This window comes from Acanthamoeba castellanii (assembly GCF_000313135.1).
Source record: "Acanthamoeba castellanii str. Neff unplaced genomic scaffold scf7180000084441, whole genome shotgun sequence".
Classification (NCBI taxonomy): Eukaryota; Discosea; order Longamoebia; family Acanthamoebidae; genus Acanthamoeba; species Acanthamoeba castellanii.
The window spans coordinates 1-22,547 of record NW_004457328.1 but is presented as its reverse complement, the minus strand read 5'-3'; the positions used below and the strand labels follow the sequence as shown (position 1 = coordinate 22,547).

The 22,547-nt window shown below is 58.8% G+C and overlaps 9 protein-coding genes across 9 annotated transcripts; 6 read left to right on the top strand and 3 right to left on the bottom strand.

Moving 5' to 3' along the window:
• Nucleotides 1-4: 4 nt before the first annotated feature.
• ACA1_024230 (subtilisin, putative) lies at nucleotides 5-509 on the top strand (the record flags this gene model as incomplete). Its single annotated transcript, XM_004335560.1, has 4 exons — nucleotides 5-14; nucleotides 120-200; nucleotides 273-356; nucleotides 424-509. The coding sequence occupies 4 exons, from the start codon at nucleotides 5-7 to the stop codon at nucleotides 507-509; spliced, it is 261 nt and encodes an 86-aa protein (XP_004335608.1).
• Nucleotides 510-734: 225 nt separating this feature from the next.
• On the bottom strand, nucleotides 735-2,971 carry ACA1_024220 (purinergic receptor, putative; the record flags this gene model as incomplete). The annotated part of the gene is made up of 12 exons (XM_004335559.1): nucleotides 735-811; nucleotides 895-958; nucleotides 1,065-1,127; nucleotides 1,234-1,319; nucleotides 1,403-1,585; nucleotides 1,689-1,778; nucleotides 1,846-1,960; nucleotides 2,069-2,141; nucleotides 2,223-2,309; nucleotides 2,544-2,620; nucleotides 2,730-2,783; nucleotides 2,867-2,971. 12 exons carry the CDS (start codon nucleotides 2,969-2,971, stop codon nucleotides 735-737), a joined length of 1,074 nt encoding a protein of 357 aa, XP_004335607.1.
• Nucleotides 2,972-3,751: 780 nt separating this feature from the next.
• ACA1_024210 (DnaJ family protein) lies at nucleotides 3,752-5,110 on the top strand (the record flags this gene model as incomplete). Its single annotated transcript, XM_004335558.1, has 5 exons — nucleotides 3,752-4,073; nucleotides 4,183-4,365; nucleotides 4,444-4,551; nucleotides 4,638-4,879; nucleotides 4,973-5,110. 5 exons carry the CDS (start codon nucleotides 3,752-3,754, stop codon nucleotides 5,108-5,110), a joined length of 993 nt encoding a protein of 330 aa, XP_004335606.1.
• Nucleotides 5,111-5,551: 441 nt separating this feature from the next.
• ACA1_024200 (WD domain, G-beta repeat-containing protein) lies at nucleotides 5,552-9,167 on the top strand (the record flags this gene model as incomplete). The annotated part of the gene is made up of 13 exons (XM_004335557.1): nucleotides 5,552-6,609; nucleotides 6,666-6,782; nucleotides 6,852-6,929; nucleotides 7,023-7,139; nucleotides 7,229-7,453; nucleotides 7,536-7,663; nucleotides 7,744-7,828; nucleotides 7,915-8,109; nucleotides 8,199-8,269; nucleotides 8,377-8,533; nucleotides 8,607-8,698; nucleotides 8,811-8,921; nucleotides 9,010-9,167. 13 exons carry the CDS (start codon nucleotides 5,552-5,554, stop codon nucleotides 9,165-9,167), a joined length of 2,592 nt encoding a protein of 863 aa, XP_004335605.1.
• Nucleotides 9,168-9,485: 318 nt separating this feature from the next.
• ACA1_024190 (uncharacterized protein) lies at nucleotides 9,486-11,909 on the top strand (the record flags this gene model as incomplete). The annotated part of the gene is made up of 2 exons (XM_004335556.1): nucleotides 9,486-11,646; nucleotides 11,719-11,909. The coding sequence occupies 2 exons, from the start codon at nucleotides 9,486-9,488 to the stop codon at nucleotides 11,907-11,909; spliced, it is 2,352 nt and encodes a 783-aa protein (XP_004335604.1).
• Nucleotides 11,910-12,048: 139 nt separating this feature from the next.
• On the bottom strand, nucleotides 12,049-13,567 carry ACA1_024180 (mitochondrial carrier protein; the record flags this gene model as incomplete). The annotated part of the gene is made up of 8 exons (XM_004335555.1): nucleotides 12,049-12,177; nucleotides 12,283-12,443; nucleotides 12,526-12,598; nucleotides 12,669-12,759; nucleotides 12,851-12,957; nucleotides 13,043-13,177; nucleotides 13,265-13,339; nucleotides 13,412-13,567. The coding sequence occupies 8 exons, from the start codon at nucleotides 13,565-13,567 to the stop codon at nucleotides 12,049-12,051; spliced, it is 927 nt and encodes a 308-aa protein (XP_004335603.1).
• Nucleotides 13,568-13,803: 236 nt separating this feature from the next.
• Nucleotides 13,804-15,063, top strand: ACA1_024170 (jumonji domain containing 8, putative; the record flags this gene model as incomplete). The annotated part of the gene is made up of 6 exons (XM_004335554.1): nucleotides 13,804-13,979; nucleotides 14,060-14,138; nucleotides 14,192-14,374; nucleotides 14,431-14,527; nucleotides 14,594-14,783; nucleotides 15,015-15,063. 6 exons carry the CDS (start codon nucleotides 13,804-13,806, stop codon nucleotides 15,061-15,063), a joined length of 774 nt encoding a protein of 257 aa, XP_004335602.1.
• A 230-nt stretch (nucleotides 15,064-15,293) lies between these two features.
• On the top strand, nucleotides 15,294-20,195 carry ACA1_024160 (serine/threonine kinase; the record flags this gene model as incomplete). The annotated part of the gene is made up of 19 exons (XM_004335553.1): nucleotides 15,294-15,713; nucleotides 15,782-15,953; nucleotides 16,021-16,553; nucleotides 16,608-16,805; nucleotides 16,869-17,017; nucleotides 17,107-17,281; nucleotides 17,353-17,508; nucleotides 17,593-17,635; nucleotides 17,710-18,005; nucleotides 18,082-18,168; nucleotides 18,251-18,455; nucleotides 18,524-18,612; nucleotides 18,686-18,821; nucleotides 18,897-19,026; nucleotides 19,099-19,267; nucleotides 19,344-19,544; nucleotides 19,658-19,837; nucleotides 19,922-20,012; nucleotides 20,086-20,195. 19 exons carry the CDS (start codon nucleotides 15,294-15,296, stop codon nucleotides 20,193-20,195), a joined length of 3,540 nt encoding a protein of 1,179 aa, XP_004335601.1.
• A 248-nt stretch (nucleotides 20,196-20,443) lies between these two features.
• ACA1_024150 (uncharacterized protein) lies at nucleotides 20,444-22,105 on the bottom strand (the record flags this gene model as incomplete). Its single annotated transcript, XM_004335552.1, has 9 exons — nucleotides 20,444-20,518; nucleotides 20,599-20,836; nucleotides 20,915-20,932; nucleotides 21,047-21,126; nucleotides 21,225-21,345; nucleotides 21,423-21,486; nucleotides 21,567-21,723; nucleotides 21,829-21,950; nucleotides 22,063-22,105. The coding sequence occupies 9 exons, from the start codon at nucleotides 22,103-22,105 to the stop codon at nucleotides 20,444-20,446; spliced, it is 918 nt and encodes a 305-aa protein (XP_004335600.1).
• Nucleotides 22,106-22,547: the final 442 nt, after the last annotated feature.

Here is a 22,547-nt window from a genome sequence, read left to right as displayed (position 1 = left end):
AATCATGGCCACTGGTGCGTCTGTCAGCTTCCTTGCTAGTTTCGCAACTACTCTACCTCCATCATTAAGATCCTCACTCAATCAAACGGTTTGATCTTTTTTGCTACGACCGCGTGCAGAGGGTAAGTACATTGTTTCGTTCAAGGCTGGAACTGACAAGGCCACCGTGGCTCAGCATGCTGCCAAGATCGAAGCTGCCGGTGAGTCCCCTTCGCCTCCTTTCCCTCACTGCAGCGCCGGTGCTTAATCTTTTCTTTCTACGTGGTTGGTAGGTGGCAGCGTGACGCACAAGTGGTATGAGTCTGAGACGCCTGTTGTCAACGGCTTCGCCGCCACCATCCCCGACACCGTTCTTCGTACGTCACGCCCCTTCAGCCCTACTTTCGACACTTCGCCTCACCCCCCTTTATTTGGCCATGACAGAGGCCGTGCACTCTGCGCCCGAGCTCGACGTCATTGAGGCCGATGGTCCCGTAACGGCGTTCGGCAGCAACCTCATTCAGCAGTAGTCGCCTCACCGAGTCACCAAGAGAGATAGGACGCACCATTCACTGTACCGGTCAACGACCGCCATGTACATACACAACACGCGTGGCCCTTCTCTGAATCGCTTCGTTTCGCGTTGCGCTCTAAGGCGGGGCCGACTGGTAAAGCCCTCTAGTACATGTAAGGTGATCAAAACTGAGTGGATGGCCGAGGTGCCCGGCACGTCCGCGGACGCGGGAGGTCCCTTCCTACGCTCGGTTGACCGTGGTGTGGTAGTCGCTGTCGCACGACCCGTCAAGCCGCGCGTACACCTCAGTCGCCTCAGCTGCACACCGCCCCACAACCACGTCAGTGAGCCGGGGCGTGTTCATGGCTCAACTCCAAGCGGCACTGTGGCGGGGGACGCACCGGGGTCGGTGATGGGCGTCTCCTGGTACTTGTACTTCTTGTAGGTCTGTCTGCCGGGCATCAACTGGAGTGGAAAACGAAAACACAACGAAGCCGGCGAATCGTTTGAGACCGATCCTCCTCGCACGCGCACACAGCAAGGACTGGGAGAAGAAGGGTTGATTGCGTACCCGCACGGCAATCACATCAACGATGAGGGTCGATACGGCCAGCAGACCGATACCGGACACGAACTGGACAGAGAGAGAGAGAGAGCGAGCGCGGAGCGTGAGCCGTTGGGGGGCGCACAGACGGCACGAAAAGGGAGGCAAAGTGGGAGGCAAAAGTGCGTGGGCGTACAGTCAGGAGAAGGGTCTGGAAGTCGAACTTGCCCAGGGAACCCACGGTCAAGAAGAGCAGGCGTACTCCGTGCCTGTTCCAGATTACTACTCCGCCGCACGTTCGCACAGAAACAAGATAGACGTTCGTTTGCCCGTGTTCTGTCTCTGCGCAATGGTGCGGGATGTACCTCGCTTTTCGTAGCTCTTGGTGTAGATGGGCTGCTCGCTCTTGAACTTGGTGTCGCTGACGGCCTTGACCGTGATCTCGTAATTGATGTTGTTGGTGTTGTAGCTGTACGTGTTGCTGTAGGTGATGAACACGAGCAGCACAATCCCGTCGTCCCTCTTCGACTTCTTGGGGTCATTGAAACCTGCGCCCAGCGATCCACATTGTGTCAAAGATATGTAACAATACATCATAAATACAGAAATAAATAACAACAAACAATAGAGTGCCGAGAGACATGGGCGTACCGGGGGTGTCGAGGGAGTCGATGCCGGCAGCGCGGAGGACGACACTCATGTGGAGGATGTCCTGCTTGCCGATCATGCCCACGGTATCCCCTGATGATGGGTGTTCAGTACGCGTTCCGTGCCGGCAGCGAGCTGGGCTGGGCTGAGGCGCAGGTACCTGCGGGCAGGTTGGTGACCTTGTCGCCGTTGGAGTCGATCAGCGAGCCGGAGAGATCCTGCCCGTTGGCCTGGATACCCAGCTGGCTCGTGTACATGGCGTGGTCGATCAGCAGCTGAACCCCCCACTCACCAAACCCCATGTAGTGCACACATGAGGTGGTTAGCACACTACCACATCGCCGGCTCTCCACTGCTCTTCAAAGGGGTGAACACCCCCTTACCGTGAAGTCCTCGATGTCGGCGATGTAGATGTCGTTCGGGGGCGACACGGGCACGTACTTGCACGTGTTGTTCCTGTCGGCACGGCGGTGAGAAGGGGTGCACCACAGCGGAGAAGAAAATAAAGAAAGAGAGAGGGAGAGGAGCGTTGGGTACGTCAGGCTGCAGCCGTCCTTGAGATCCTGGGACGTGTTGGTGATGCGCGTGGTAACGAACATCGCCCCGTGCTCTAATGTCGGATAGCTGCGCAGAGAGCATGGCGTCACGTCATGAAAGAGTCAGGCGCCGCCGTTTCATGTGTGCACACACATGAACAAGATGAAGGAGAGGAGGAGGAAGAGGAAGGTACACGACTAGATCTTCGTCCCAATATAAGCACTCGTAGTTGGGGAATCTACAGGCGAAGAGTGTGTGTGTGTGTGGTGAGTAGCAACGTATACAAAGTCAAATGACTGACGGCGGGAGGGTGTAGCGCACCCGTTGGTGGAGGCGCTGTTCTGGAGGCAGTAGGTGATGTTCTCGGCAGCTGGGGGCGTGAGGCCCTTCGTTTGAGGCTGCCCGTTGTTTCACCCAACACCCAACACACGCACACGTACGCGCAACGCACCAAAAACATCAGAAGGGCGCTGGCAAGCACGAGTGCGTGGGTTGGCGCCAACGTACGCTCATGAGGGACGTGCGGATGGAGCCCACGGGCGCTTCGGTCTTGAGGTACCTCTGTCGCGAACGAGGAGGAGAAGCGGGGATGAGCAACGGCTGAAGGGCGCTGCGCTGCAGCGTGGGAGGGTGGTAGGGGGTACCATTTGCCACAGGACGGTGAAGCCGACGATGTAGCCGAGAATGACAAGCATGAAGAAGTAGTGCAGCAAGCCCAGGCGCCGATCTTGGATTTGCACGATCTGCATGGATCATATTCGGTGTTAATCATATTCGGCACTAAATCAACATGCAAAATCAACGCACCTTGACAGTACTATAGGCCAAGATGGCATCCCAATCTGTGAGCAAGAGTACAAATCAGAAATGGAATGGAGATTGTTTTAAAAAAATGCAACTTGGATAATCTCCATTGTTGCGAAAGCGAGGCCAAGGCGTACTCCAGGGACAGCCCAGACGACCCATGATCCTCTTCAGAACAATCAACTACAACGCCCGACGGAAGATGCCAGCGACAACACAGCAACGCCCCGACACCAATACGCGCAATTTTCTTGCCCATTTTCCACGACTGCAAAAGAGCCTTGGTGGTTATCGAACCCACCGCATGTTAGGCATGGGAGAATCACTTCCAATGAAATATCATCGATATTTCGTCAGGCGCACAAAAATCTTGGAAAGCCCGCCAAATCCTCGAATTCGAAGCTCATTCTGATTCTCGACTGCATGAGACGAGGACGTGGCCGCAAACGAAAGGTAAGTATCATCCCACGCAAGTGTTACCTCTTTGTGCGGTTAAAACATCCATCCGTTTGTTTGTTTGCACTCTAATTTGGAAGCAAATTTTTGCACCAAATTGAAAAAAATCCTCTATGTTGGTGGTGCCCATCTGTTTCTAGATCCACAACAAATATTCTCTGCCCCCCACAAACTTTTACTTCTTTCTCCTTTCTTGCTCTAGCTCTTGCGTCAGGCTTTGTTCTGCTCACTGACACCCGCACCCTCCTGGTGGCGCGCAGGTGGGGGAAATGGGGAAGGACTACTATGCCATCCTGGGAATAGAGCGGACGGCAAGCGCGGCGGACATCAAGGCGGCCTACCGCAAGCAGGCACTCAAGTGGCATCCGGACCGGAATGCCGACCAGAAGCAGCTGGCGGAGGAAAAGTTCAAGGAGGTGAGCGAGGCCTACGAGGTGCTGAGCGACGAGAAGAAGAAGGACCTCTACGACCGATTCGGCGAGGAGGGAGTCAAGGCCGGCGGCGCGCCCGGAGGCGGCGGTGCCTCCTCGGCACACTCCTTCAACTCCTTCCGATTTTCACGTCCCGAGGACATCTTCTCTCAATTCTTTGGTGCCCATTCCTCTCCTGTGATGTCGTGCTGTGTCGTGTGCTCATGATGGTGAGCTCTGATGTGAGATTGCTGATACTACTCTGTTCTTTGATCTATCACTGTCATCAGGAGGTTCCAATCCGTTCTCGCGAAGTTCGGGGAGGAACGGAGGCGCGGGAGGCTTCTACGGCTTCGATGCGTTTGGCGAGCCTGAAGGCTTCGACAGTGGCTTTGGCGGGTTTCCACCGCGACCGCAAAAGGCCCCGCCCATTGAGCGCACGTTCGGTTGTACATTGGAGGAACTTTACACGGGTACGACATCCTCTCCCGCGCCAGCCAGGCACTCTCTCTTTGCCTTCAGAACCGGGCTCATCGCCTTGCCACACACAGGAACGATGAAACGAATGAAGATCACAAAAACCATCACCGAAAGCGGTGGGGAAAAGCAGGTGATTGAGAAGATCCTGGAACTAACGGTTAAGCCCGGCTGGAAGGAGGGTACGCTGCAACCACCGGCCGCTCTTGCGTACACTCCAACGCAAGTGCTAACCGAACTCTGAACTCGATCGTGGCCGCCCGTGCAGGCACGAAGATCACGTTTGCGCAGGAAGGCGACCAGGCCCCGGGCATCATACCGGCGGACATCGTGTTCATTCTACAGCAGAAGCCGCATCCGCTGTTCACGCGGGAGAAGAGCGACCTTGTATATACGGCCAACATCTCCCTCACCCAGGCCCTCTGCGGCGCCGAACTATCCATCGTCACGCTCGACGGACGCACACTCAACGTGCACCTTCGTGACGTCATCCCTCCCGGATTCTCCAAGGTACCCTTTGCCTTTCCCTCTTCGCCCACCCGACCCGCGTGCGAATGGGCAGAAGCTGATTGGGGAGACCTTCTTCGTCCGATGCGCGTGCAGACGGTGCCAGGCGAAGGAATGCCCGATCAGAAGAACCCGGAGAAGAGGGGCAACCTGGTGATCAGGTTCAACATCCAGTTCCCCACCAAGCTCACCGAGTCGCAGAAGTCGAGGCTGGCCGACACGCTCGGGGCTTGAGGGGCCCCACCTCCCTGTTCTGCGCTTCTCCTGCCAAATTCTTGTCTGTCGTCCCATCGCGCTCCCTGCCTCCTCGGCCTCGAGACCTGGTCCAGGTTCAGCAGTAACCAATGCCACCCCCGTGTGGTGTTAACGCGTTGTGTGCGGTTTGCCGCTCAACGTCGTCGTGGTGCAACGCGATGATCAGGGATTGGGCGAACCTTCGGGATACGTTTTTGCATAAATCGGCGTGATTTCTTGAGGTTTTGTTTGGACGCGCACGTGCGATTTGCCGAGGCCGTTCGCGCCGAAGAGGCGAAACGCCGAAAGAGAAAGTGTGCAGCCGCAGCTGCTGACTCAACTCCTTCCATTCAGAAGTCCACGCACCAGCCCACGGCACAACACACAAATGGTGAATTGATCAGGGAGTTTCATCAATTTCACAAGTCGTCATCTGCAGCGATGGAAGATAAAACAAATCTGCATCCTACAAGCACGAGCCGAAGCGAACCTGCCGACAGCGAGAAGCGACCCCAAGAGAAGCTGCATAAATCGGAGGAGACCGGTCCGAGTCGCACCACCGCCGCCAATCCCAACGCTCGATTCGAATTGATCAACATCAAGAAAGATGAGGGGAACTTCCTGTTTAGGGAGAAAAAGTACGCGGCGGCCCTCGAACGATACATCGAGGCGATGCTCGAGCTCAAGGTCTACCGACGAGTCTGGCGAGAAAATCGCTTGCGCAAGATGGCCGCCGGCCAAGATGGCGCGCCCTCCACGTGCAGCCTCCAGACCGAGCACGTTCCGACGAGCAAGGTGCTCGGGAAGCGGAACTGCAACGGCAACGACAAGGGCAAGGAGAAGATGGAGCTCGAAGGTGAAGAGGTCGCGACAGCGGAAGAGAAGTGCGAGAAGGAGGGCAATGCCCCGATGCTCGTGGAGGGAGAAGAGACGACGCAGACCTGCACCTCCTCGTCCGGCAAGTCTGCAGAGAGCACCGTAACGTTGATCGTGTCGCCCGCGACCTGCACCACCGCGCCGCCGTCTGCGGGGGACGACACGATGGTGGACTGGGACGGTCTGCGGCGGAAGCGGCGACGCCTCGACGAGGCCGAGTGCAAGAGCGACGCTGCGGCCGACGACATGACGGTGGAGATCATCGACAAGTCGGACTACACCATGCCCAAGGACATGGGCTGCCATGTCTCTTCCTCTTCCTCTTCCTCCTGTTGCTCCTCTTCCTCCTCCTCCTTTACTTCTTCGCTCGCGGTGACTGCGCCGGTGGTTCCTGATTGGGGCAAGCAGCGGTCCTTCAAGGACCTCACCGAGTGCGAGAAGAACCTGAAGCGGCTGGAGATCATCATTCGGCTCAACGTGGCCGCCTGCGGGATTCGGCTAGGCCGCGGCCAGCAGGCCCTCGAGCAATGCCGCAAGGTGGTCCGCATGAACGACCTCGAGTGCTGCGAGCCGCTACTCTATGCCAAAGCCCTCTATCGGTATTTCTACACCTTTCGTGGTCGGTTCGTTGTCTCCACTCGCAGAGTCGCTCACCATCTGATGCCCATCGGGACCGCAGGAAAGCGCAAAGCCTGAAGATCATGGGACAAAACAAAGAAGCCTGCGCGTGCCTGCGCCTGGCGGCCACTTTCTCCCCCGCCGATCGCAGTATTCGTAACGAACTGTCCGCGCTCGAGTTCGTCCTCCTCCCACGCCTCGCGCCTCTCCGTGTGTGATTCACCGCGCTAACAAACCCGGCGTGCAGACAAGCGGTGAAGAAGGGGAGCGTCGTGTGCAGGCTTCTCGAAAAGCTGCGCTGCAAGAAGCAAGACGACGCGGAAGAGTATGCACACCTGCTTTCCCTCCACACACACACACACACACACGTACAGTGGCCGGGCTGACCTGGTGTGTATGTGTGCCTTGCCTCTTGCAGTGAACCGCAGACGTCTCCAGCGCCGGAAGCGCCGAAGAGTAACAAATGTACATTTTTCAGTGGACTCTTCGGCGGAAGCTGCTTGGCGCGGACCCCGCTTTCGCTGCTGTGCAGGAGGTACCCGTCTCCGGCTCTGCCCTTCCCTTCTCCAATGTCGCACACTACTCACGCGATGGGCCGGTCATGCATGCGCACCTACTACGCAGGGAGATCTCCAGTCGGGGGCTCACACCGCAGCAGAAGGCCGATGTGGCCTGCCGACAGTTGCCCAAAGGGCCTCCGTCTCTTGTGGATAAGTACTGCCGCCGGGCCTACGCGGGCCAGTGGAGCAGCGACGGCGATCTGCTCTTCACCACCTGTCAGGACTGGAAGATTCGCATCTACACCCACGACTCGAAGACTCTCACGCGGCGATGTATAATCAATGCCAAGTACGCGATCTACCTCCCGCTGTCTATATAGACTGTGGGCCGACCTTGGGCTAAACGTTGACACTTTCGTGTACGCGCGTAGGAAGGGGCAGTGGACGATCACTGACGCGCTGATGAGCAGCGACAAGACCTTCCTGCTGTACTCGTCGATCACGCCCCTCGTGCACGTGGTGCCCCTGCCCCAGAACCTGAACGACGTGAACCCCAAAGGTACCGCCGACGGTGGACTTCGTCATCGAACCGTCGTCGCCACAACGGTGCACTCACCTCCCTCCCTCCCGATCCCTTAGGCGACCATCCCGTTCTCAATTTTGTCGGGGCACAGGGCAGCGATTATTCGGGCATCTGGTGCATGGCCCTCGCTCCCGACGACAGGTACCACCGTCATATCTTCTTTCTCTCTTTGTGGGTGGATCTCCAACAGAACGTGTGCGGCACTTGTGCGTCGCGTTCGTATGCAGGGAGGTCCTGGCGGGGACGTCCGATAGTTCGGTGTGCGTGTACGATCTGGAGAAGAACCAGCTCGTGGAGCGCGCGGCGGCCCATGGTGACGACGTCAATGCCATTTGCTACGTGGATACCGACAACGGTGTCGGGTCCAGCGCACACCTCCTGGCTTCGGCGTCCGACGACGGCCTCATCTACCTGTGGGACAAGTACGCTCGCTTTCTCCGAATCGATTAGTGCTCCCCCCATGGGGGGGGGGTTGCATTTCCTAAGCACTCCCCTCTGGTCTTTGACACAGGCGCTGCATGACCGAGCCCGTGGGGACCCTCTTTGGTCACACCGAAGGTCTCACATCTTTGGCCTCAAAAGGTGCCGTGGGACGAAGTTGTGACATCCTGTGTGTGTGTGTGTGTGTGTGTGTGTTGTGTGGTTCGTTGCTGGCCCACGCTCACGACGGTAACAACGACAACACACAGGCGATGGGCGATATCTGCTGTCCAACAGCAAGGACCAGACCATGAAGCTCTGGGACCTGCGGAGAATGGTCGACCGCCACTCCGCCCAGCCGCCCGTGAAGAAGTACGTGTGGGACTACCGAGGCATGAGCTACCCCGGCCATCCCGACGTCGACAGGTAATGAACGCACCCCACTCTTCGCTTCTGCACCCATCCAAAGCTCCCACTGACACCGCTCTCCTCCGCGCAGACATCCGTGCGACCTGTCGGTGTCCACCTTCCTGGGCCACTCCGTGTTGCGGACGCTCATCCGTTGTAAATTTTCTCCCCCTGCTTGGTCGGGTACGACCATCCCTCCGTCTCTGTTCCGTCTCTATTCACAACCCCCGCCAACGCGTTCACGTCGACTGACATCAACGTTCGTGTGTGGGGGCGTGGGTTGTGATGGAGATAGGCCAGCGATATGCGTGTACGGCATCGGCGGACGGCAAGGTGTACATATATGACGTGGCCTCCACGCAGCTCGTCCGCGTTTACGATCCCACGGGAGGCAACGAAACCACCGGTTCCTGTACGTTTGCAAGTTCGCGACCTGTCTCGTCGTGCTTAGCACTCCCCTTCCCGTGTCTCATCTGATGTACGCGCGCGTGCAGCGAGTGCGATTGTGCGGGACCTGTCCTGGCACCCCTACCTGCCCTATCTTGTTACTGCGGCGTGGAACGGAACGGTGTCGCTCTTCTCCCACGAAGCCAAGCCCCCATCGGCCGACGAAGGCGAGGAGGAGCGCATGGTGCCGGACCGCTCGTCCTAGGCTGATACATTATTATTATAATAACAATACTAAAACGAATATTTGCATTGTCCTCGTTCGCCCTGCGCACGCAACGCACGCAGAACCGCACACCGGGCGGAGAAGGAAATTGGAATCTTTTCCTTTTTCTTTTCCTTTTGGAGGACGTGGCTCTTCAGTCGCGAGTGCAACGTGTAGGAAGAGACGAGGAGGTGCCGTATGTACAGGAAGAAGGAGAAGAGCACCTAAACGGACGCTTGGCCAAGCAGGGAGAAGTGCTATTCGCATAGATACGTACAGTGACGATTAGCGATGTGGCGAAGCAAGGCACACAACACAATGGAAGGAGAGCGGAGGGAGGGGGCACTGCTGGCGGTGGCGGCACTGCTTCTGGCGCTGGTGCTGCTCGGAGGACCACCAGCCCTGGCCGAGGAAGAGGGGCTCGCTGCCGTCTCTCTACCCTCGGCCCTGGACGACTTTGGGGTGACGCAACTAGAGGCCGTGCCAGGCGGTGCTGAGGCGTATGTGCTGCCGGATGTGGTCACTGAAGGGCTGCCAGCGATGGACGCAGTGACCAACCTCCGCTATGAGGAGGAAGTCGAGGCCTTGAGGTCCGCGGCCATGGCAGGAGATCAGCCTTCCTCGCTGGTGTCGAGGAACTCGCTGGAGAGCGGCCACGACACGAGCTTTGCGAGCCTTGCCGCGGTTGAGCCACTGGTCTACTCTCCTCTCATCGACGAGACTCTGGTCACGCCCGGGGAGGCTGTCGACTGCGCTGCTCTTCCACAATCTTCGCCAACGTCTACTGCAACCATCGACGCTGAGAAGGAAGAGCCACAGCCACCCGGCAGCCTGGCGACGGATACACTCGCCAGCGGCGGAGCTCCTGAATCGCAAGAGAACGCGATCCTTGCTCCCACCGAGAGCATGACTGTAGGGATTCCAGAGAGATTGTCGCTGGAGCCGACGCCGGATCTGCCGCACCAGGTTGGAGAGCTCTCGGAAGGAGGCGCGGACGTCGTTCTGGACGACGATCTGCTCGCCACGCCGGAGAAGGCCGCATCCCCCTGGCCCCTGCCCTCCGATTCAGATCTCAGCCAATCCGGTGAGCTGGAGGCTGAACAGGCTCCCGCCGAAGAAGAAGAAGTAGAAGAAGCATTAGGAGAGGCTGCAGCTGGCAGCTTCGAATCCGCTGCGCCAACCACCGAGGACGCCAAGTACGAGGTCGAGACGTCGAGTGTGGAGCGGGCATCAGAAGCAGCGGAAGGTCGCGACATCGACGCTGAGGGAGTGATCGGCGGGGAGGCCAACGGAGATAACGAGACCGAGGGCGAGGACGCGCTCGACGGCATTGAGGGCGCTGACATTGCCGAGCGAGAAGGAGCAGCTGACCGAGTGGCCGATGCCCAGCAGGCAGCTTTCGAGGCAGTCACGTCGGCCCCAGAAGTGGTGGTCACCGACCACACAGGGGCTGAGCTGATGTCCGAATCCGGGCGGCTCGAATCGCCACGGGAGAGGCCCAACGAGAGCGATGCGGGGCAAGGAGAAGGGTTGGTGCCTAGGCTCGATCTCTACAAGGACGCAGAGGAGGTGCGGCCCACGGCGAGCGGTGGCGAGTTCGTTACGCCCCAGGAAGTGGCCGAAGACGAGGGGAAGGTGGTGGAGGAGGAAGAGCTGCAGAAGAAGCTCAGACAGGAGAGCCTGATGGCGGCGAGGAAGAAGCGATTACGGGAGCAGGCCGTCAACCAAACGGCGGAAGAGGAGGAACGGGCCAGGGAGGTGGTTAGGCGGAAGCTGGAGAGCCTCCTTCAGCGCGACCAGACGCAGCGACCATCGGAGCCCCCACCCAGCGGAGCGTCAGTGCCAGAAGGTAGTGGCGTCAAGCCTACGGCGTTCCGCTCCGCTACGGTGGGTCGGGTGAGCGATGGAGCGAAGGCTCCCGCTCGCGCGGCTGTCGGTACGGAGAAGCTCGACGCCCCTAAGCAATCCCACGAGATCAGGTGGTCTCCAGCCGTGGGCATTGCTTCGCCCTCGGCGTCCACCACGGGGAAGAAGAGCATCACCAGGTCTTCATCGGCCGTCGTGTCGCCGTCGCATCCGGCTTCGGCTCCCGGGCTTTCGAAGGCCACCCCAACTCTTCCCTCACACTTCGCTGGTGAGACCAGAGCCGGCCAGATACCCAGCGACGCAGGGCTCAGGATAGCCGGGCACATGCACGTGGCCGAGAGTCCCTCAGATGAGGGCAAAGACGACCTGGACGACGAAGACGAGTACGAAGACGGCGACGGGCTGTTCGATAACGGCGGCGACGACGACGAGCTGGCGGCTCTGGCGGGCTCAGCACCGCAGCAGCTATCGCGGCCGGCGAAGGACCAGGGCGCCGAGGCCCCAGCACACGCCGAAGCTGGGTCGTCCAACGACTTGGCGGACAAGGCCCGCAAGCTGGTCGAGCGCAAGATCCTGCTCAAGATGGCCAAGGAGGTCTCGGGCATCAGCCACTGTACAGACTCCCCCTATCCGCATGCATTGCCAGGTGGTCCGCTCGCTTACGTGTTGTGTACGTGTCGCGTAGCGGTGAGCGAAGGTTCCGAGTTGAAGGCCTGGAAGCGGCGGGCGAAGCTGAAGAATATGGAGAGCCGGCGGAAGCAGGACGTGCCGACCTACGACATCACTAACGCCGCGGCTCGACGAAGGGAGCTGGAGCGAGTAAAGAAGGAGAAGCAGAAGAACAAGGGTAGCCTCCGCTACAAGAAGCCTGTCTGATCTTACATGACATGATGACGTGATGTTGATCAACAATGAAGGCTCGACATGTTCAATGACATCCAGTCTTATGTACAATAACGACAATAAAATGAATGAGACTGAGAAAGAGAGAGAGAGAAGAAGAAGAAAGAGAGTATTATGGGTTGGTGGAGAGGGACCTGCAGAGTTCGATGACCCACCACGTAACGGCCGTGGAGGGCACCACCTTGAGATAGGTCGCCGTCAGGCCTCTGTAGAATCCCTTGGGTCCCTCCTCCCTCATGATCTGGCGGACAAGAGAGGAGTGCACAGAGTAGCCACCAGTGAGTCCCTCCCGTGGCGATAACATGAGGTGTACCAGAAGGCCTCGTAGTGGCCGAGAGCGAGGTACCTTTCTGACGGCGTCGGAGATGCCGCCGTAGGTGCCCTCCTTGCCGCCCATCTCCTGCACGATGATCCGCTTCCGGATCAGATCGGCCGGGTAGCTGATCGTGGTGGCCAGCGTGCCGGCGATTGCGCCCATGGCCAGCGAAAGCACCGTGCCGGGCGACCCTGTGTTGGAGGAGGTGTTACTTTTTTATGAGTCGTGACTGCGCGTGCACCGAGGCGCGCAACCAGGAAGAGCTAATCGAACCACCGCCGGCTTGAGTGTACTCCTTCAGCTTCTCGTAGGTCGTGAAGTTGATTGCAATATAGGGCGCCGTGTTCTGCGAAAGCCGTCAGATAGGTAGACGTCTAAGGCGACGTTGGGGTCATGGGTGGGATTTGCGAGCGTACGAGAACGGCCGCCGTGACGCCTTTGTAGAACCCGAGCAGGCCCTCTTGCCGGTAGATCGAAAGCACCGCATTCGTCACGCCCCGGTAGTAGCTGCGCGCACACGCACACATCACCTGCCACGTCAGCAGAAGCGCCACCCACCCCGCGCGCGTGGCAATGGAGGGATGCCTCGCACACGTACGTGTTGCCGGCGGTCTGTACGGTCAACCGGGTGCGCACGAAGTCCATCGGGAAGGTCACCACCGCCGCCGTCGTACCGGCCGAGGCCGAGGCCAGCAACACTTCGCCCTGGACAGCGGCAGTGAGCGACCACAGCAGCGAGATCATCATGGCACGTGGCACGTGGCGGTGGTGGTGGTTGCACACCGCGTACCGTGTTGAGTTGGTCCCGTCGCACAAACCGCCGCAGGAACGTCTTGTAGATCTCAAACGTGTAGAAGCGGGCTGCCGAGGTGGGTATGATCCGCACCACGTTGGTCGCGTTGCCCTTCCAATACCCCCGGATGCCCTGGATAACAGCACGCACACACGAGACGTTGTTCTGGGTCAGAGAAAGAGAGCACAACACACGCCGGCACACGTGGAACGCACTTACCTCTTCTCTGGCGATGATCAGGAGTGGCCGTAAAATGCCCTGATAGCGACCCTCGCCACCATGGAGGTGCTCCACCTGCAACGAGAGAGATTCAGGGATTATTAAATCAAAATAAATCAAAATAAATTGGCGGAAATCGATTCGGACCATTTGCAAGATGCGAAGCCGCTCTAGTGGTGCGGTGGCAGTCTTGGAGCAAATGCCAGCGATAGCACCGTAGAGGAGGTAGTTGGCCGTCCGCACAGGATCCTTGCGCGGAGCTACCGCTGCAGGTACAGCGCCCTTATGCTCCGTCGTTGTCATCTCTCCCAATTACTCTCACGCCCGTTTGTGCGTGTTGAGTTGTTGATCGAGGGAAGATGGCAGGAGGGAACCTTGGCCGCGTTCTTCTTTCTCGGACGTCTTCTTGGAACTTACAGGGTCGGCCACCTACCAAATTACTCGCATCGCTGACCCTTCGTCGGTAAAGCTGACGTCAGCACCACCGCAGAGAACCTGATCTGAGAGAAGCACACCAAGTGGTGCGACAGCTGCAGGGGATGGATGCGTGCAAACTCCAGCTGCTGATGGCGGCGGTGTGGCTGGTGGTTGTCCTGGGCCTCGTGCAAGCTGTGCTGGCCCAGCCACCGGAGCAGCTTCAGAATAATGGATCGATTGACTCACCCCTCTGCTCCCTTGCTCGACGCTCGCTCCTCACCCAGGAGGAATTTGAGAGGTACCTGACCTCCTTATCTCCCGGCCCTTCAGTCTCTATGCGCGCCGCCTCTAAGAGTGATGGTGTCGCTTCCTGTTTAGCCTGCACGAGGAGAGGGAGCCTGTTATCATAGCGGTGCCCCTTGAACTCAACGCGGCGTTCCGTTCTCTCACCACCAAGGTACGAGGTCCTAGGTTGTCTGCGTATCGCGGCTTACAAAACGCGTAATGCAGGAAAGGCTGGTGAAGGACTATGGCGAGAAGAGCCTGGTCCTGTCCACCGCCAACACCAACAGCTACGCCAAAAGAAGAATGACTCTTAAGCAGTACACCGCCCAGATTGTCGACCGCCCGACCACACTTAGCGACAGAGGCGATTCCACCTTCTATCACTTCGGTGACAACGACCACACTTCGGTACTGCTGCTTGCCCCTTTTTTCTTGATTGGTGTGTGACGTTCATCTCTGCGCAGTTCCAAGCTCTGTTCGCCACCTACGTGCTGCCTCCTTGGCACGCTACCAACACGACAGCACCGCATCCGTCACTGAGCTTTGGTTTTGCCGGACACGGTACGTGCAGCATGATTCCGTTCCTCGTGCGATCAATGAAAAGGAGAGACCTGATGTGTCGTGCAGGCAGCGGTGTTCCCTTGCACACGCACGGGGCTGTCTTCGCCGAAGTTCTGCATGGCCGAAAGGTAGTTCCCTTCTCCGTGCTTTGCCTGCTCACCCTCGTCTCATTCTGCAATTTGGCCCCCACGAAGAGATGGTTCTTGTATCCGCCCTCGTACACGCCACTATTTGATCCCAACGAGACGACGCTCAGGTAGGCTAAGTCCTCACTGGTGGCCCTTACCATGCTACTGATGCATAACTCGCATTCCCCAGGTGGCTGCATAACGTTTATCCATCGTTGGGTCCTCTTGACCGACCGCTGGAGTGCACCCTTGATGTTGGAGAGGTAGGCTAACACGATGTCAACGACATGTTCTTTGCTAACGTTCAATGCTACCCTGATACATCAGGTGTTGTACATTCCCTCAGGTTGGTGGCACAGCACACTCAACATCGGGGAGTTTGTTGTATTCATGTCAACATTCCTCTAGACTCAACTTCATCACGCTGCCACGCTCGGCCACCGTGCTCTGTCGACTTTTTTGCTTCTTTTCTTCTTTTGAATTCTTGAGTGCAAGAATGCGAGGCACGAGCTTCGGCAGAAAAGGAGACATACAAACATCTTTTGCACCAGGACGATCAGCATACCCAAGTTCTGCCCTTCATTCCTCCGCACTACTGCAGCCGAGGTGATCTAAATCTGCGTGGCCTTGGCTGGAAAATGGATTGCTGCGAATTCGACACCAAAGATGAGGCCCAATTCGCCTCTGATGGCGAAGGGGAAGCTTTCGATTGGAACTCGGTGAGCCTTACAGAAAGTGAAGAGCTGATACTGACCCCTCTGATGCTCCAATCCATCGACGGTCGCCTTTCTACCTCATTTGGCGATGCAGATGGCGAGGGAGAAGCACCCGTTACGACCGGCACGTCGGGCGGTTCGGGCGGCGTCGTGCCACCCTTTGGCAATGCCCACTTCGTGGCGGTGGCCTACAACGGCAACAAGAGCGACGAGGAGGTGCAGAGCGAGCAGCTCGACAACGGCGACGAGGGCTTGAGTCTAGGAAAGCAGCCATGGGGCGTGCGTACCCTACAAGAGCACCACAACCGCAGGAAGCTCAGCAGCGGCTGCCGAATCAAGTTTGTGCCCCCCCCCCTTTTCCTCTCCCTTCTCGTCTCCCTTTCGCCCTTCTCTTCCATTTCTGCACCAAGGCGGTTGTTGACGTGGGGCGGTGCTGGCGAAGGCGAGACAACGAAAGAGTGTCTGCGGCGCTGGCGGACGACGACAGGGTGCATGTCACCACACGAGGTGCCAACTTTGACCTGGTGCTCCGATACCGACCTGATGGCCGCTTCCTCCTTGCTGGGCTCGTCTTGCGGCAACGTACGCTCACTCGGCCCGGAAGGCAGCTGGTGGAATGCGCGGGCACTGACAACCCTCATATATGCAGCGCCATCGGGCTGGCCCTACCCGGTCCGTAGCGTGGCGGTGTGGGGCTACGGGGCATCCGACGACGAAGCGGAGCCCGTTCCAGGCGAGTACTCAGAGTGCTTCAACGACCTCGACGAGGGTAGGAGCCTGGTGCAGGATGAGGTCCCTTCGGATCTGGTTCTTCCTCTGCCGCTCGCCTACCTCCACATCGGACCAGACGATCGTGCCGTCTACGTGCCCTTGCATAGGCCGGTCCTGGTCAAGTATCTCCACGTCAAGTTCATCTCGGCCTACAACACACGCAGCAACGACAGGGCGCCCAACATCGAGGTCGGGTTCTTGGGCCTGACCGGACTTTGCGTGCCGCCGGGCGGTCGTCTGTTCGACAGCAAGGTGAGCGCCGAAGAAGAGCAGATCATGTTCACGAAGCGGCTCCCGCCGGCCATGGTCTACGGCTACAGGCCACCACCGGTGCTGATCTCCCTCACCGAGGAGTTCTACGACTACATGCTCTCGCATCGATTCGTCTACCTCTTCCCTCAAAATGCCCTGGTGCGCAGTCCTTCCCCTTCCTGAACGCACCTCAACGGCCCTCTTGTACTAAAGGCGCACCACTGCCTGCAGACCCTCAGCCGCTATGCCACACCCTTTGAAGACCTGCGAGCGATGCTCAACGAGGTCATCAAGGAGGGCACCGTGCCGAGCGTGGGTGATTTGGCCTTCTTCCATGGACCCTCACCCTTCGACGCTCAGCTTGCCAGGCTGTGCGGGCTCTGGAACGAAAACCCAACCATTGCCTTCATCGTACGTACGCATCCCGACTGCCTGTTTCCACACCAACTCAATTCGCACCCCTGCTTCTCCTAGGATCTGCACAACCAGCTGTTCTACGTCAGCAACAACGTCGATCTGACCACAGAGAAGGTGCGCGGCTTCTTGCATGACTGCTTGGCCGGTACCTATCCCCGCCAGATGCGGCCTTCGGAGCTCGCGCGAATCGGCCGCCTTGGCAGCGGGTACGCTCATCACGACACCTTCCCGCACATTCGTTAGAGCCTTCTTCTTCTTCTTCTTGTGCTGACCATTCAGCCAACTCCCGCTTTAGCGCATTCGGGTCCGTGTTCAAGGCCGTTCACAAGCCCACCGGCGAAGAGGTGGCGGTGAAGGTCTTGACCGAGTCGAAGCCTGAGGAAGTCGCTCTGCTCCAGATGTGCCGTGAATGTCCGGAGATTGTGCAGTGTCGCGCTTCCTTCAAGAATCCCAGAGCCGACAGCATTTGGGTACTTCTGCCCTTCTTCTCGCACTTTTGTTTTTGGCTAACCCTTGGTGCTGCTGTGGATACCGGCCTTAGGTGGTGCTGGAATATTGCGGTGGTGGTAGCGCCTGGGACCTCGTGGACGACATGCTCTTCCAGATGAAAGAGGAACATGTGGCCACTATTCTCAAGAGCGTGCTCACGGCCCTGGTCTACCTCGAGGAACACGGTATCCTGCACCGTGATATCAAGGTACCTTCCCTCGGCCGCCAAATACGGACCACGCATGCAGTTTGTGCGCCCACTGATATCGTCACTTCAATTCCATGGCCAAAGCCCGACAACATACTCTTTACGGCAGACGGCCATGTCAAGTTGAGTACGTGTCCCACGTCTCGCAAAGCCTGTGCTCCTTCTTTCAAATCACTAACAGCTCTATTGGATTGCACACAGCCGATCTAGGGTGCGGCCGCGTGTTGAAGAAGGGCGACATGGCAGTAAGCCAGGCGGGACATATAGTCACGCGGCCGCCAGAAATGGGTCGCATGTACTATGACCACAGATCCGACATCTGGAGCGTGGGCAAGGTCGCCCTCCTGCTGGCCCGTCTGGCCAAGCTGCCCGAGGTGATCCAAATCCAGCACGCTGAGGACGTGGAGTATGGTGACTGGCACCCATTCCTCCGCAACTTCGTCCAGCGCTGCCTTCAGCCTCAGCACAGCCGAGACAACGCCGCCTCGATGCTACAGGTATTACCGCCTCTCTGACCATCTCAGCACCCTGCAATCGCCCTGGACCTGGGTGTTAATGGGTTTCCCCAAACAGGATCCATTCATCACCACGTTTGCGAGAGATCACACCCTCTTCAGGGACTACTGCCAGTTCGTGGAGCTCGCAAAGAGGAATCAGTTGGTAAGCTCCAGACTCTAAGGAGCAACTTGGCTTTGTGCCAGTAGTGCCGACTGATGATTGGCATGCTATGTGGTATGTGCAGAATCAAGTCAAGCCCGTCATCAGCCTGCTGGATCAGTTGCGCTTGAAGGATGAGTCAACGAACCAGATTGCGTTCATCCTCGATGTGTTCTCATCGACCCTCCAACGTTGCACGGGGAACGAGCACCTGCACATTGACCTCAAGGAGGCCCTCGAATTGGCCTTGATCGACCACACCACCCGTATCCTCATCATCGGCGGCACACGTACGTGCCCTCTCCAGCCGCAACACCGCTGCAGTTTCTTCATACGTCCGCTCACCATTCTGAAACAGGCGAGGGAAAGTCATCGTTCATCAACGCCTTGGCCGGAGCTAAACTCTGTAAGGTGAGCAGCGTGCTCAAGGAGACCATGGGCTGTGAGGTACGCGATCGCGTTTCCGCGCTGCCGCGCCCGCAATGCTCATCATCAGTGCTTTGTTATTGCATTGCTGCAGTGGCGAGATCTGAACCTGGGCAGGGACAAGATCAAGATCATGGACTCCCGCGGCAATGCCGAATTCGATAGCAACGTGGTGTACGAGGATGAGGACTTCAAGTCCTTCGTCTACATCCCGGAGAAGACTCCTCTCCGTACGCCCTGCCCTGCGCCCCAATGGCTGTTCGCTCTGGACTAAACGTCTAGTGTATCATTTCTTGCGCACACAGAGCTGATCAAGGAGGAGCTGCGCAAGGGCCATCCGGACATCGTCATCTTCGTGGCCAAGGCCAAGCAGCTCGACACCCAACAAAACAAGGAGAACCTACTGTTCCTGAAGGAGGTCCTCCAGTTCATCAGGTACATCTCCACGCGTCCTCTCGTCTTACAGAACCTGCACACAGCCTTGGATTCACACCGGTGACCTCGCAGGGAAAGCAATCCCAGGCGGCCGTTTCCCTGCGTGCTCGGGGTCGCCTCGCAGGTCGACGAGCTGGACCCAGTCAGACGACCGCCCGCCGATAAACTTCCCGTGATTGAGCAGGCGCGGACGATCCTGCACTCCCGCATGGAGGAATGTCTTCGGCCTCTCTTCGAGCAGGTATCTCCCTCTCCACGCAATGAGTTGTCATGTTATCGGTCTTCAGGAGTCTTATGCAATTGTATCTGGCTGCCAGGTGGCGAACGAGAGCATTGAAGTGGGCACTTCGGTGACGCTGGACTTCCAGCTCGCTCCGAAGCTGAGCACATTTGCCGTATGCAGCGTCGTGGAGTGGTCCGACGACGGCACGGAGATCGTTGAGGATCACCGCTGGGGCATCGATGCTGTGCGCCGTCACCTGACCGAGGACGGCAGCGTTCGCGTTACACTCGGCCTGGTACCCACGCCCGCTTTCCTCCTACCCCTCCAGTTCTGTTGGGCTAACGTCGCTCTCTTTCTCTCCCTTTCCACTTTGGGGTCGAATACCAGCTTGCCACGTGTCGGATGCAGGACCAGCCTCGCCTGGTAGCCAGGGCATGGGCCAACTACTACGGCCAGTTCATCAACCTCGTGCTGACCGAGCAGCTCAACGTGCCCATTCAGATTTGGGTGCTCCTGGCTCAGCTGGTCGTGTGTACCGGTCTAGTCACCAGGACGCCCCACTCCAACATCAACTCGTTCTTTGAGCAGGTGCGGCCGCACATCCCGTTAATCAATCTCACCAACCAGAGTTCTCCCGATCTGATCCCTTGTGCGCAATGATAGGTGGCGCAGCTTTGCTTCGTCGACGTGCCGGGCAAGCCGGGACATATCTACGTCTACCGGGGCATGTTCTCGTGGAAGTATCGTCTCCTGCACTGCACCGGTGCGCACCTCCTTGACGCCCCACCTTGTTTTGGCCTCCATGGAAATCACTCACAATTCCCTCGCGTGTGTAGAGCTGCTCAATCGTGTGGCTGAGGCCCTGGGTGAGTTCATCGTGAAGGGCCACATCCACAGCACGCCCGCCACCTTCGAACGGCTGCTGGCCATCTTGTGGGCCGCCTGATGCTCGCCAGAGCCCCCTTGTTTTGTTTTTGGTGAATCTTTGTGATTAGATTTCTGTGAGCACTTGTTTCCATCTCAACACAGCACGCAAGACGGCAGGCACTGTCCTTGCGCAACATTTTTTGGGTGTGGAATAAATATTACAACGACTACTCCCGGGTCCCACGCATAAAGAGCCTCAACATGCGCGTGTTGTGAGGAACGCCAGGGGCGAAGGAGAGCCGCCATCGACGAAGCGCGGGCGCAGCTTTACAGGGGTCCGGTGCGCTTGAGGCCGGCACGGAAGTTCATCTCCGGAGCAGGACCCGTGGCCGCCTTCGGGGCCTGCAGTCCACACCGAGCACCAAGAACCGGTGAGTGCCCTTTGTGGCCACATAGTGGGCAACGCGGTTGTGACGGCGTACCTTGTAACGGCCGGAGACGGTCTTGTCGGCACCGGTGTTGAGCGACTTGAGGCCCGACCTGAAATCGGCCGTAGAAGCGTCGGCGGCGGGCTGGGTCGACTGGAGGGGAGTCGTGTTGGCGCGCCTGAGGGTGACGTTGAGCCCGGGCGAAGGGGCGGAGCCGCTCTCGGCGGCCGGCGCGTCGCCAGCGGCCGGCGGCTGGGCCTTCCTCAGTGTCACGTTCAGGGCCGGGGAAGGGCTGCACCATGATAACGACGACGAATGACGAGATGGTGAGTACTACTAAAAACCCCAAAAAATGAGCGGCTGAACTTACCTGCTTCCGGAACTAGCGCTGCGCGAGGGCAAAAAGAGGGAAAAAGAACGAAGAAGAGGAGGAAGGCGTGGGTTAGAAGGTTGTGGCAAAGAGGAGGAGGAAGAAGAAGGATGAGTGGCGTGGGCTGCGTACGCAGGGGCGGCGAGTGAAGGAGGGCTGGTAGACCTCTTGAGGCCAGCGCGGAAGTCGATGGTGGTGGGACCGGGAGAGTCCTATAGGGTGCGCAACAATGAAAGAGAAAGGACGTTGTGAGTACGTCCGTCTCTTTCGCTCTTTGGGGAAAGTGAACCGGAGGTGGAGGTGTCCATACCGCAGCAGCTGCGCCGCCAGCGGGGGCAGCAGAGACGCCGGCCGACTTGAGGTTGATCAGGTTGAGCGCCGCCGATCTGTTGGCATCGGCCTGCTCCTTCGTGATGCGGCCCGACTTGGTCCTGCGCCCCCCCCCAAAGAGGAAGTTTAGTCCCTGCTCCAGTAGTACCGCCAACGTGTGTAGGCGCGCAGAAGTTACCTCACGCCGGGAGCCGACTTGAGAGCACTGCGCTTAGCCGCCGCCATCGCAGCGATGGAGTTGCCTTTGTGGTCACCACACATACACACGCGTGAGTCGATTTGACCACTTGAGAGGCCGTGGCAAAAAGGGTCGGGAGAGTACCTCCACCGCCGCCGCCGCCGCCGCTGGAGGCCTTCTCGGCGGTGGTCACCGGGCCGCTCTTGTCGACCGTCTGGGCCTTCTTGAGCTTGCCCTTGCTGAAGCCCTCGATGGCGTTGAGCAGACCGGCCCTGGGGTCGGCCGCACCGCCGCGCGCCGGCTACACATCGAAACACACGACACGACACAACACGACACGACACACGATCAGCCGAGCGGCCTGGTGCGCCAACGAAGGGCTGGAGAGGGAGGAGAGGAGGCGTACGCCGGCAGAGGGGGGAGGCGGGGGAGGAGGTCCACCGGCGGGCGGGGGCGGCGGTGCGCCACCCGCAGCAGGCGGGGGCGGTGGGGCAGGCGCGGCGGGCGCCGGAGGAGGCGGAGGCGGAGCTGTTACACCACCAATGGCGGCGGTGGTGGTGGTCAGCGCGTTGCAACAAAGGGACCGTGGGCGTGGCCCTTGCCGTGGAAAAGACCAGTCTAAAGGGGGAAGGAGGCGTACCGGCACCGCCGCCGCCACCCGACTGGGCTGCGCGCAGCTGCATTTCGAGGTCCACCACCTGTCGGTCGACGAGTCACGAGGGAGCGTGTGAGGGCCAGCTCAGCATTCACCACCCGGTGTCCACCCATCACCACCAATTTAAACGCCTCACACAAAATTGCGGCCGCCAATTGGCCACTGCGTGCGCTCAAAACAGGCCAGCTCGGGAGGTCGCCTGGTGCACGGCCACGCCCGTAGGCTGCACTGGCCACACCCAAAGGGGGAGGGGCGGCACAGAGAACAGAGAAGGGTGGGGTACCTTGGCCTGGAGCTGGGCGCTTCGCTCCTTCTCGTCGGCCAGGGCAGCCTGGGCGCGTTCGCGGCACGACCACGGAGTGAGTAACCTTTTTCAGCCATCTTCGCTGAAGAAAGAAGAAGAAGTGGTGGGTGGGGCGGTGGCGAGGTACCTCGAGCTCAGCGATGCGCTCCTCGTAGGCACTGAGATC